The 13,880-nt window shown below is 41.6% G+C and overlaps 1 protein-coding gene across 3 annotated transcripts in view; it reads left to right on the forward strand.

Annotated features, from left to right (window-relative positions):
• Positions 1-566: 566 nt before the first annotated feature.
• KIF13B (kinesin family member 13B) overlaps positions 567-13,880 on the forward strand; it is a 485,412-nt gene continuing 472,098 nt past the window's right edge. For all 3 annotated transcript variants that reach the window (XM_033935468.1, XM_033935467.1, XM_033935469.1), the window contains exon 1: positions 567-663. In XM_033935468.1, the coding sequence (XP_033791359.1) occupies positions 606-663 (58 nt within the window). In that variant the 5' untranslated portion in view covers positions 567-605. The remainder of the gene's footprint in view (positions 664-13,880) is intronic.

The raw sequence follows: 13,880 nt of genomic DNA on the forward strand, positions 1-13,880 counted from the left end.
TTCAGACCATTCCTGTTTCAGAATTGTTTTACAAATAGACGTGACATGCCAGGATCCAACAACAGGGCAAAGACCAAAGCGAACAGAACCGTTTCCCTTGCCGAATGCTATTCGGGTTTAGGGTTACCATATTTATTTATTTAGATTTCTATCCCGTCCTCCCAGTAGCTCAGAACGGGATACAAGCCAACATTCACAATGGAAAAAAAATGGCTCCAGAAAAAGGAGGACGGATCGAAACATCCAGCAGTAGAAGTAAAACCCGGATTAATCCATCCTCCGTTTTCTGGAGTCATATGGTAACCCTAGCTGAAATATTTGTCGTCGAATTAGTCTTACGTATATATTTGTGTATCAGCTTTGAGGGAGGTTACTGCCACTACTAGGCAGACTACGGTGGGCTTTGTTTCTATGGAGACGCGTGGCAGGAGGGGCGGAGAACGGGGTCCCGCAAAATCAGCCCCAGTGTGACCTGCCACTTTAGGGCGTGTGACGTCATGACGCCGCACGTCGCCCTTCCCCTTCCCTTTGACTTTCCTCTTTTTTTTTTTTTTTTTTTGTTTTGGGCAGTATCCCGTGGACGGTGAGAGGAGGCGGCGGCGGGGATGGGCGACTCCTCCAAAGTGAAGGTGGCCGTGCGGCTCCGGCCCATGAACAGGAGAGGTGAGCTGTTGGCGGCGACTGGGTAGCTCTGACGCCAGCTCCGGCCTGGCGTGTTGGGCCCCCGCCTCGCTCGCAGGTGTCCCGGGAGAAGGCGAAGGATCCCGCCCCAGCTTCCCTTTTGCCTTTTCCTTTCTGCTGTCTCGCGCTGCCCCCCCCTTCGCGCATTTGCACTTGATCACTGCTCTTGCCTGAGAAAGTGAGGAAGAGGTTTGGCTCGGCTCGCCCGCACAGGGGCAGAAAATTCCCCCTTTTTCCCGGTTACTTCCCGAACAAGCGAGCTTGTGTACCAGGGTTGTACTGCAGAGCCCAGCGGCCCCAGCTCTGCCCTTCTCCCCACCCTGTTTATTACCCGAAATCAAAGCCTATTTGTTGAATACAGATATTACAATGTCAAGGATAGAAACTCACCCCCCCCTGCTAATAATACTCCGGTCCTTATGTTGTACGCGTTAAATAAGTGTAACAATCCTTACAGGTCCTGCCTCTGTAGAAAGCAGGGGAAAAGAAGACGAAGATTAAAAAAGGAGAATCGCAAATGGTTGAATATATGATACAACTCCCCCACTTTTATACACGCTAATTAAATTTATCGCATTTGAACCTGTCTTGAGATTCGGCATAGTGAAAAGGACCCAGGTAGATGACTTAATGTGTGTGTAGACATGGTTATAATGTTATTTTCCCAACTACTGTAAATAGCTCAAAGCAAGTTATAAGTTAGATTATAAACATCCTTATGTATAAATTGTATTTTCTATATAAATCAGTTAATATACATGAGGTAGGTAAGGTGTAATGAGGCAGGCATTAAAGGGAGGCATACAAATTATTTTGGGGAATTTTGATATATATATATATATATATAATAATAATAATAACTTTATTCTTATATACCGCCAACAATCTTGCGACTTCTATAAAATATATATATATTTTAATTAAGTGATGCCTTCTCAGTGGTTGAAGTCAGTTATGTTCAATTATAGTAAGTAATCCAGATCCAAAAACTAATTTTGGGTATCCAGATAAAGTACTGTGATGTTTTGGATGACTATGTATGCTGTAAGAATTAGAGAAATGTTTTATTGTGTTGGAAAGAATGAATTTTGTGCACCTTGGGTCTCTGGAGGCTAAGGCCCTGATGCTCTAAGCTTGCAGTGCCTTTAACAATCGGCACTAAACCAAATCTAACTAATTTAGCATTGACGTATTTCAGTTACTGATGCCCAAAATGACTAATCATGGTCTTTTCCTTGGTTTGTAGCAGCCTCCAATAATTGTATGTAAATGGATTACAATGAGCTCATCAATATTAAAATGAGCACTCCGATGATGCCCAGATGATACACAAAATGAAGCGCGGGCCTTTAACAATCCAATCGGGAGGTGCCGGTAGCATTGAAACACGTGTTCGTTTACAAAAAATTGATAGCTCTAAGTCTAATAGATGCTGGCACTGTCATCTTGAGCCGGGGACATTAGATCATCTTTTATTTTATTGTCCATTTATATTATTATTTTGGAAATCAATTTTGCCTCAAATAAATAGGATGTTGGATAACTCGGTAGCCTTGACATATGATACGATTCTATTTGGCACAGCAATGAGAGCACAGAGTCAAATTTCTTCAAATAACAACAAACTTTTATTTATATTAACTGGAGTCGCAGTTCAACAAATAACACACAATTGGAAAAACTATGACAGGTTAAATTATAACTTTTGGTGGAATTCAATATGCCATATATATAAAATGGAGTGTACATTTGCAATACAAAGAGGATATATAGATAAGTTTAAGAAGATTTGGGGACCATTAACAGACTTTTGCAATGAATGATTCAATTTTCCCATAATAAGATATTGGATAAGAGGGGTGTGGGTGGGTTTATTTTATTCATATCATAATATAAACAATTCATCATTATATCTTGTCATATTGTATGCAATTTTGAAAGGAAGGGTTTATAATAGAGTAATAGTTGGTATACTTATTAAGTATGATATGCTTTTTCAATATTATAGTACAGTATTATATAATAATATGTTGTATTTACAATGATCTATGAAGGATTATCAAGTGTGTACTCAATGAAATTGTATACATTTATGTTATATGAAAAATGAATAAAAAACTAAAACAGAAGTGTATGCCGGCAGGTCTGGGCTGCCGATTGCATGTGGAAGTTCATAAAAATACTTTTTTTGGGATTGTGGACCATATAATATACATGTGTGTAAAACGCATATCTCAGGCGCATGCGTTAAAAACATGTCTCATGCATGTGTATTAAAGGTGTATACTGGTTGACCTGGGGTTGTTGATTACATGTCCCGCCAAACCGGTGTAGAAAAACCCATATACCTTATTTTTGCTCCATAAGATGTACTTCCCCCATCCCAAGTGGGTGGAAATGTCTGTGCGTCTTATGGAGTGAATAACAATTTTTTACCCCCACCCCCGTACCTTTAAATTCTGGTGTTCCAGCGGTGTATTGGCAGGAGCGAGCTTTCTGCGCTCCTGCCCCTCCCTTGCTTGATGGTTGCCTCCTCATTATCTCAGGGCCAGCGGCACAGAAGGTAGGATCAAGCTTTTCACGCTTCAGCCTGGCCCTGCGCTGCTTCCTGAATGTCTGCCATCAGTTCTCGTGAGTCTGATGGCAGCCATTCAGGGAGTGGCGCGGGCCCAGGCTGGAGCGCGAAAAGCTCGCTCCTGTCTTGTGCGCCACTGGCCCTGAGATAATGAGGAGACAGCCATCCAGCGAGGGAGGGGCAGGAGTGCAGAAAGTTCGCTCCTGCCAATACACTGCTGGACCACCAGAATTTAAAGGGGTGGGGGTGGAGGCTGGGACTGCCTACCACTTAGACCTGTCCGGTACCCTGTCCTGGCCTACCACTAGAGGAGGTACATGGCAGGGAGTGTGGGGTTGAGTGCAGAGCCTGGCAGGGAGTGAGGGGGGCAGGGTGCAGAGCCTAGTATATATTAGTACACAATTTGGTTCAGAATGGTTTTTTTTTCTTGTTTTCCTCCTCTAAATCTAGGGTGTGTCTTATGGTCAGATGCATCTTATAGTGCATAAAATACGATATATTTATATATATATCGTGCATTTTCACATTTGCATGGTTTGTTTGTTCTCCACCCCTCCCCTCTAATGAAGTGTGCCAGTGATGCGTCCCTGCGGCATAGCTTTTCCTGACACATGTGCACACTTATGCCTCTTTCCATGGACTGTTCTGCACATGCCGGTCGCTTTTTCCTATGACTGATCGGATGGAATTAGGGTGCATGTGAAGTTGTTTGAACATCGATCGTCATTGTCAGATCAGACAATTTACCGGAACCATAGTCACTCAAATGATTTTAAAGGTGATTTTGAAGCATTGAGGCAGTTCTTTTGCTTAGTAACTGATTAGTGGGCATACCTCTCAAAGTTTCATGTGTTACCATATTATGTTTTACCATGCTGTTAGCTATGTTTTGCCATCTTGTCTAACATGCTCTTTACCATACTGTGTCTGAGAATGCAGCACCCTGATTGGAGCTACAGCCAAGGCACCCAGAGATTGTGCATGTAGGCCAATGCTGCTCCTTGTGACCCTGTGCGGTGACCCTATGCAGTTCACTTGCTTCCCCCTTGTCCCAGGTATGTTAGAATGTCCCAGTAGGCTCACAGTCTGTCTGGGAATTATGCTTGAGTACCTGAATAAATTCATGTAAACCGTTCTGAGCTCCCCTGGGAGAATAGTATAGAAAATTGAATGAATGAATAAATACCTGAGCCTGTGATAGGTGTGGGCATGGAATTAAATAAACAGAAAAAGAGGTGCTATCCATATCAGAATCACAATTTTTTTGATAAGGCTTGTCTCTCAACAAATAAACATAGTCATTGTGGATGATTTTTAGATCCCATGTGAGGTGTCTCAGATGTGTGTGGTGTATAAGGGAAGTGGGGGTTGAATTTGCGAAGAGGGTGCAGGCATCTACCTAAGTCTCTTTCAGTAAGCAAAGTCTCGAGTTATAGATTTTAACTTTGGTTCATTGACCTGTTGTAAATTTGATCCTTGCTAGTGAAATTGGCAAAGGCTGGGTCATATAGATCATAAAATACATCACTCCAGGAAAGGAGGTTTCCAGCTACATTAAAGACAGTGTTAGTGAAGCTTCTTTTTTTTAAAAAAAGGAAAGTCTGGCTAATGTAAATAATTTATCAGTCTCCAGTCTGCCATTTTTAACCAAATAAGTAGAAAGGAATGTTTAATTATAATTGAAGGAATCGGATTACATTTGGATGTTTTGACAAGGCTTAGAGACTATAATGGTGGCCTCATTAGAAGTTGTTATTCTTTAAAAAAAAAAAAAAAATTCTTTATTCATTTTAAAGCCAAAAATTTTACAGACATTTTACACTTCAACAGCACTTAAATTCAGTCAAAATTATCTTCTATAACAAATACATATATCACCCCCTCCACCACCCACCCACCCTGGACGTGTATTATCAAAGGGGAAAATCAACAATCACTCCTTTTGTCAATGGCTCCCAAACATCCATAAACTTCTTATAATGTCCCTGTTGTATGGCCATTATACGTTCCATTTTAAAAGTGTAACACAGAGATTCCCACCAAAAAGTATAATTTAGTCGATCCCAATTTTTCCAATTCCTCAAAATAAGTTGTATGGCAACCCCTGTCATTATAAAAAGAAGTTTGTTATTCCGAGCAGATATTTGGCTTTTAGCCCTCATTAATGTACCAAATAGGATGGTATCGTACGTCAATGCCACTGGATTTTCCAATATTTTGTTCACTTGATCCCAGATGGATCTCCAAAACTTAAGTATCAAGGGACAATATATGATCCAACGTCCCAACTTCGAGATGACAGTGCCAGCATCTATTAGACTTGGAACTATTTAATTTCTGTAATTGAACAGGGGTCCAAAATGCTCTATGTAACAAGAAAAATCATGTTTGTCTCATAAATGCAGACACCGTACATCTCAACCTCCAAGTCCAGATTCGTGGAAAAAGAAGATATTCTTCGATAGTTGGATAGAAATTTGTATGTAGGGATGATCATAGATCTAACTGCTGCATTTGACAGTGACTCATAATTTTCCAAGTTTGGAGAATGAGACTAGATGGAAGTGTTTTGCAGTGGTAGCCATTTATCAGCCATAGAAAGCTGGAAGTCTGTTTATACTAAGAAAGTGGTTCTTAAATATGTCCTGGGGGACCCCTTGGCAGTCAGACTTTCAAGATATACCTAATGAATATGCATGAGCAAGTAGGTATGCAAATTTCTCATATGTGTATTCAATATGCAAATCTTGGTCATGCATATTCATTAGGGACTTTTTTTTTTTTTTTTTTTTTTTTTTTTTAACCCAACTGGCTGAGGGTCCCTCAGGACAGGTTTAAGAACCAACGTACTAAGAAATTTTCATTTTGGTCCCAAACATGTGTAGTTCTTTACTTTTCACCTTTGTTTGTTTATTTGTAACCACTGAAGGAAGTCATTTGGATATCCAAGATCATCTGCCTAGATAAAATACCACTTACTTTGCAGTGTATGGTCAATCTATATAATAAAACCGTAGGCGACGCATGCGCAGTCTTATCGGCGTGCTTCCGTGATCCGTATGTCCGTGGCCGCCAAGACTGCAGCATGCCCCGCGCTTACTACGGCCCCACGCGAAGCTGACAAATTCCAACTACCCCCTCCTCTCCCGCAACAAACGCTAACGCTCATGCTCTCCTGCAGGAAAAATAAAAACTCACTGCTTGCTCTCCTCGACACGGCGCTTTACCCGGCAGACATTCAACAAAAAAGGTTGCCTACCCCTGCCGCTCTGGCAGCCTGCACGTCGCCGACTCCAACCCACCCCCTCCTCTCCCGCAACAACCACTACCGCTCATACTCTCCTGCAGGAAAAAAAAAATCACTGCTTGCTCACACATTCAAAACAAAATTGACTACGGCGCTGCAGAAGTCAGCTCTTTGCAACGGCCCCACACTCGCGGTCTCGCTGGGGTTTTTCGCGGTGGCGGCTCCTCTTGCGTCCGGCCCTGTGTACTTACTAGACTCCCCCCTTCCCGCAAAAAACGTTACCGCTCCTGTTCAAAGCGGCCTGCTGAGGTTCGCGGCCGGCTGTAACGAACCTCGCAGGCCGCTCTCCACATGGTAGCACGTTCCCTCTGACGTAATCGCGTCTGAGGGAACATGCTACCAAGTTGGAGAGCGGCCTGCGAGGTTCGTTACAGCCGGCCGCGAACCTCAGCAGGCCGCTTTGAACAGGAGGAACTGCCACCATGGGGATCGTGGGCACCATGGGGAAGAGCCGCCGAAAAAAAACCTTCAGCCACAGCAGGTCAGCACGCTGGAAAGGAAGTGGGAGGGGCCGAACGGAGCAGGGCAGCTCACGGTAAGAGAAGGGAATGGGGTGTGGGGGAAAATGCTTCTACTGCTTCAGCAGGGACCTGGAGGGGAAGGGAAATACCGCTGCTGCTTCTGCAAAAGAAAGTGGGGGAGGGGGGGAAGAGAAGGGAATGGGGTGGTGGTGGGGGGAAATGCTGCTACTACTACACAGGGATTTGGAGGGGAAGGGAAATATCACTGCTGCTTCTGCAAAGGAAAGTGGGGGGGGGGAGGGGAGAGACAGAAAAAAATACAGACAGACAAAGGAGGCTAGGGAAAAATTGCAGGAGGGAGAGAGACAGAAAGAAAGGAAGAAAGAGACAGGAGCAGGGAGAGAGACATAAATAAAGACAGACAGCCAGTCATATATTCTAGGACCCCGTTAATGTAACGGGCTTAAACACTAGTATATATATATATTTTAAAATGTATTTATTTGTTTATTTATTTATTTTTTTAGCTCATCTACCCAAAGGAGCTCAGAATGAGTTACAAATCGGGTACTCAAGCATTTTCCCTATCTGTCTCAGTGGGCTCACAATCTATCTAATGTACCTGTAGCAGTGGAGGATTGTGACTTGCCCAGGGTCACAAGAAGTAGCATGGGGTTTGAGCCCACAATCACAGAGTGCTGTGCCACTGTGGCAGATATAATACATAGATATCAGGAGTTGGAAACAAGGTGGTTGGAGCAAAAGAAATTGAAGCATTGTGGGGCAGAAACTTGAGTTATGTTAGGGCTGGGGGGGTGCCCGACTGATTATATCTCAGATTATTAAATGGCTGGGAAGTTAGGAATTTGTCAGTATGGTTGTACTCCAGCTTATTGTCCAAGCTATTATGACTTGAGTCAAGACGAAATAATTTTGAGATGTTTGATTGCATTGGTTGCATCAACTTTAGTTTACTTTGGTGCAGCATAATCTGAGTTCCTGGAGAGCATTAAATAGACTGCAGAGTGTTCAGACTTTGAAGGAAAGAATGTTGACTAGAACAAAGAAGAGGAAGCTTATCTCCCCAGTTCTACAGCAGCTCCCATGTCTCCTTACCCCATTTTAGTGTACAATTAAGTTTTAGTACTAGCACTGCCATATTTGGAAAAAAATGCATTGAAATATTAACTAGGACTTAATTTAAGATCATGCTATCTTGGTGACATTCTAATGTCAGTTCTCAAGGGCTGCAATCCAGTCAGGTTGTCAGGATTTCCCCAATGAATTTGTATGCACTGCTTCCACTGTATGCAAATAGATCTCATGCATATTCATTGGGAAATCCTGAAAACCCGATCTGACGAGGGCTAAGGTTGGACACCCCTGGATTGGAGAATACTAGATGAAGAGGTTTTTCAGTAATAGCACTAGATTTTTGGAATGCCCTTCCTAAACAGTTGTGATCCTGCCAATTTGTTCTTGGTTTTAAGTGGGGTCTAAAGATGTGACTTTTTAAATTGCTTTTGATTGTTTGATTCTTTTCTGCTTTTGAACTTTTAATTATTAATGTTGTACCCTAGGCAGCTGTTGTGCTGAAAATGCGATTGCTAATCAAAGAACAATCCCATACTTTTCATACCCCATCACAGCTTGATATTCCCTAGCACAGCACAGGTGTATAGTCGCTGCTGAGGAGAACCAGGAAGAACATTATAGACCCTGTGTTGTGAATTCAAAGTCTCCAAGGCAGCCCTATTGTGAGTTTTCTGTTTTGAAAACAAAGCATTGCCTATAGATGTTGTATATGAATCACTTGCTGTGCAAACTACCAAGCTTTGAGCAGTGGAAGAGATATCTTGTGCTGGCAGGGGACAGAAATACTGGCCCACCCTACCTCTGTAAAGTAGGAGTGAGGAGATTTTTAGGACTGATTTTATTTTCTTATTTAATGCCTGAAGTCAAACCAGTATACATTCAGGTACAGTAGGTATTTTTTGGGTCTAGATCATTTCATCATGGCCAGTTCATTGCAGCCGTTTCAGCAAGATGAACTGGCTGCGATGAATTGAGTCAGGGTCAGATTCAGCATTTTGGGGAGCAATGTCCCCCCCTCCTCCCCCCAAAAATTATGCCCTCCCCTTATCCTCCCTGTCTATGTTGCCATTTGGGGTGTCTTTTTTTTTTTTTTTTTTAATTGTCCTATTCCACTCCTCCAAGCGGCTTATTCAGGCCCTACCTCTCCCTTAAACGGCTTATTCAGGCCCCTTTTCAAGGGGATTATTCAGTCCAGCACCTCTCTCTGAAATACTCCCACTGGAAGGGGGATGATTCATCATAGCCATTTCATCGCAGCTGCGCTGAAACCTCCCACAATGAAATGGCTGCCATGAATCGTCCCATTCTGACTATGAGTTTGTACCTGGGTTTAAGTGACTTGCCTGAGATCACCAGGAGCTGCAGTAGGATTGAACTGAGCCTACCGGGTTTCAGGCCATTGCTTTAACCATTAGGCTATACCTCCATTCCATGCATTTTTTTAGTTGTAGCTCAGGGTGAGTTAAATTTAGCTACTTTTAGGTATTCATTCATCTACTGTAATTCGCTGATTGTACAGCTCTTCTTCTTTGTGAACCGCCTAGAAGTCGCAAGATTATGGCGGTATAGAAAAATAAAGTTATTATTATTATCATCTTCCTGGAGAACTCGCAATCTAGGCATGTACACAGAACCCCTTTTTTTCTTCTAATTTTTAAATCATTTTCAGCTCTTTTGCACATGTGCTAATTTCTGAACTCATAACTAAATTTTTTTAAATGCATAGGAATTGACTTGTAAGCGTGCTAGGGTAATGTGCATGAAATTGATTGTGCCAGCGCTGTGGGCTCTTTATGTTTGAAAAGGAGCCTTATATTGAATATACATCCCTAACGATGTGAGGACTGTGATAGTGGGAAAAGGTTGAAGGATCATGCAAAAGACATGGGCGGAAGGGAAAGTTCTGGGTAGATTTGGGGCCTTTTTGTACGCATCTAACAAAGTGGAAGAATCCCAACTGTATGGGCAAATTTGTTTTGGTGTTTTTTTTTTCTGCTGTCAGTTACTATGTTAAAGACCCAAAAAGATTTCGGAGAATTGAGACCTCCAAGCCCAATATAGCAGCACAGATACCTATAAGGTGTTAGCTAACTCAGGTTTTGAAGTCTATGGTTTCAGCTCCTGCCTGCCTCAGTATTTTACTGTTACCTTGTATAAAACTGGGTTTCTCCTTGGGTTATTCAGACTGGCTGAGAGCTATTTGGATTAGAGCAGATTTCCTTCAACTGGGAAAGCTTGGTAGTTTTACAGATTGCCTTTTCCATGCTAATGGAAAGAAGCATTGGATCTGCTGGTTCCATTATACTTTTTGTCATACTTGTCAACATTTGAAAGTTTCTGCAAAACCTGGGTTAGATTTTGGTAAAGCGAGCTCCATATCCAGTGAAATTCACACAAATATGAATAGTTTCAAGGAGCAGGGCAGAAGATTGATCGTGTTACTTATGAGGTAGGTATACAGCTCTTTGAAAGGCGAAATTGAGCATTGTCATTGTTTCTGCATATATTAATTGTGGCACTGTGACTTGAGACATCTGAATGCCAGAGTTTTCCTATATCTTTAGTTTTTTGTTTTTTTTTTAAACGAGTATTTGAGAGGCTGTATACATTTGTATTAAATGGATGCAAGAAAACGGATCCAGACAAAAGTTCCAAACTTCTCTATTACAAACTGTACTTGACGTGGTCTATGTTTCATCCGACAAGGGCTGCCTCAGGGGTATACAGCACAAATGGAGCTGTACCAAAAAGGTATCTCCACTGTGTTTTGTTTGTGTCTACTTGGATTGTGGAGATCTTTCTCTTGGTTTGTTTGACTATAAAAAGTAGCGCCTAGTCCAAAGTGCATACTTAAATGGGCATGGTTAGGGGGAGGTTCATGGGTGTATTTTTGCATTAGGTGTCCATTTTATACTTTGGCGCATGCATTTGGGCCAAGAAAACACTGGCAGAAATACTGCTTAAGCGGCACTAAATGTGATTCTGTACAGTATGCTTAATTTTTATAGAATCATGCTTAGCGCTGCACTAGTCAGCACCGATTATTTAGATGCCATATATAGAATCGGGGTCAGTATTTGTTTCTATATTCATGATTGGTATCATGAAAATCTAGTTGTGTGTCCTGAGCATTAGGTTGAAAACCTCTGGTACACAGACTTCAAGTGCCTTCAGTCTTGGTTCTATAGAGTTTATCATGTGAAGAAATAGTTTTGTATGTGCAAAATGTGAAAAATCAGGCAGCTAAAAAACGCAAATTTCGAGCTTCCTTAAAAGCTTCCTGCGATCTTCCATATTTATTTGGAATGGCATTTTCTTCTTAGTTTTGATTTTTATATATTTCTAGCAGAACACCCGGCGTTGCCTGGATATTTATTTATTCCAATGGCCCTCTGTATGGGGCTGAACTTGTACTTAAACGACATTGTGAGTGTCAGTATTCATCTCAGCAAGCCTGAAAACTATGGGTTAGACACTAATATCTGTTTTCGATAATTTTTATGTCACCCCCCTTCCCACCCCCCCAGTATTTTTTCCCAGATAGTAAGTCATATGTATCCCAAGTTTGATTGAAATCTGTCCATGTGTTCCAGAGTTATGCTGGAACGTCATCTCAGCGAGGCCTAAAAACTATGGGTTAGACACTAATATTTTTCATTTTGATAATTTTTACATGTCGCCCCCTTCCCACCCCCAAAGTATTTTTCCCAGATAGTAAGTCATATGTATACCAAGTTTGGTTGATATCTGTCCATGCATTTCAGAGTTATGCTAGAAAATCATCTCAGTGGGGCCGAAAACTATGGGGTAGACAGTAATATCTGTCATTTTCAAAAATTTTTACAAGTCATCCCCTTCCCCCCCAAGTATTTTTTTCCCAGATAGTAAGTGATATGTATACTAAGTTTGGTTGAAATCTGTCCGTGCGTTTCAGAGTTATGCTGGAACATACATACATACACACACAGATACATCTGATTTTATGTATGTGTATATATATATATATATATATATATATACTAGTCTTTAAGCCCGTTACATTAATGGATGCTAGAATATATGTCTGTCTGTTTTTCTTTCTTTCTGTCTCTCTCCCCCTCCATTTCCCTGTGCAGCGTTGTCTCTGCTTTCTTCTCATTTTGCACTCTCCAGCTGTAACATTACTGCCTCGCTTTTTCTCCTGCAAGCATGTCTGCTCTCTTTCTCATCCACAATCTCTTTGCTCTTTTTCTCTTCTTGCAAGGATCTCTGCTCTACTTTCTCTATGTGTTCCTGATTCCTGCAAACCTCTATGCTCTATTGTTTTCTCTGTATGCTCCTGATCTTGTGTTTCCCTGTAGGTATTTATTCCTATTTTTTTTCCTTCTTCAGCTCTTCTTTCTCTGAACATTTCCCTCCTCAGTCTCTCCAATTTTCTTTCTTTTCTTTTTCCTTCTTCAGTCTCAGCCCTTCTTTCTCTGAACATTTCCCTCCTCAGTCTCTCCAATTTTCTTTCTTTTCTTTTTCCTTCTTCAGTCTCAGCCCTTCTTTCTCTGAACATTTCCCTCCTCAGTCTCGCATGCGCGCTTAGGGTTTTATTATATAGGATAAAGCAAAACATGAACACCACATTCTCCAATAAGCGTAGTACCAAATCGTGTGAAACCCATCAGTCTTAAGATCCCACTAACAAGGCAAACAGAGAAACAAGTACCTTCAGTCAACCCACCCAAAAATATGTTAGACATGTTCTTCCCCCCCCTCCAATTATAACCCTAAAGAACAAAAGATGACCAACACTAAATAAGTTCCAGCTCATAAATTCAGTTCGTTCAGGACCAAACTTCTGGCTTTATTACATTACATTACATTACAGATTTCTATTCCGCCATTACCTTTTGGTTCAAAGCGGATCACAAAAAGAGTTATGGAAGAAGGGTTACAACGTTAGATCAGAGAAGGTTTCCAAGAGAGGGAAAAGTAGGATTTGAGGTTAGGGAGGGGATGGTAAGAGGGGGGTTAAGCTTTATCATGGTATTAAGCTTTATTAAGGGATTTCTTGAAGAGTATAGTTTTTATTTCCTTTCTGAACATCTTGTAGACTGGGGTTGTTGTCAATAGGTTGGAGACTTGGTTGTCTATCTTCGCTGTCAGAGTGGCCAGTAGTCCGTTGTATAGTTTTTTTCCGTTTTACTTCTTTGATTGGGGGGTAAGTGAATGGGGTGTGTGTTTTTCTATGCCTGGTAGAGGTGGTTTGGATGAGGCGGTCATTTTTGTGGTAAAAACTGGATATATGGCTCTCGGACCAGGAGGAAGTGTCGTTTTTGTCTTGGTGTCGAAAGTGCCTCTCTAGCTTTGAATAGTAGTAAACAGTGAAGTTGATTCCTCCAGTGCCAAAATCCAGGCGAAGAATCCTGCAATCAAGACTGCATTATACATTTATGACCCATCATACAAGCTTTTTGAAAGAATAAACACCTTCACAATCCAAAAACCCTACAACAAGCAGCTTTACCAATCAAAACCCCTAATGGGGAATTTAAGATAGAATCCCCACAATCTACCCAGATAACCCAATATATGATCCTAAAAGGATTTTATGTGCTTACAGTGCCGTAAAGCATAAGAGAACGAATTTGGCAATAGTCCACGAAACCTGAGTGATAACACCTAGAGCTTACTTCACTCAAGTACAGAGTTAAGTGCTTTCTGTGTCACAGGCTTGGCATGGATAGTGTTTGGCAGTTAGTGCACAATAAGTGCAATGTTATGTTATGTATAA

This window comes from Geotrypetes seraphini, chromosome 3, assembly GCF_902459505.1.
Source record: "Geotrypetes seraphini chromosome 3, aGeoSer1.1, whole genome shotgun sequence".
NCBI classification, from domain to species: Eukaryota; Metazoa; Chordata; class Amphibia; order Gymnophiona; family Dermophiidae; genus Geotrypetes; species Geotrypetes seraphini.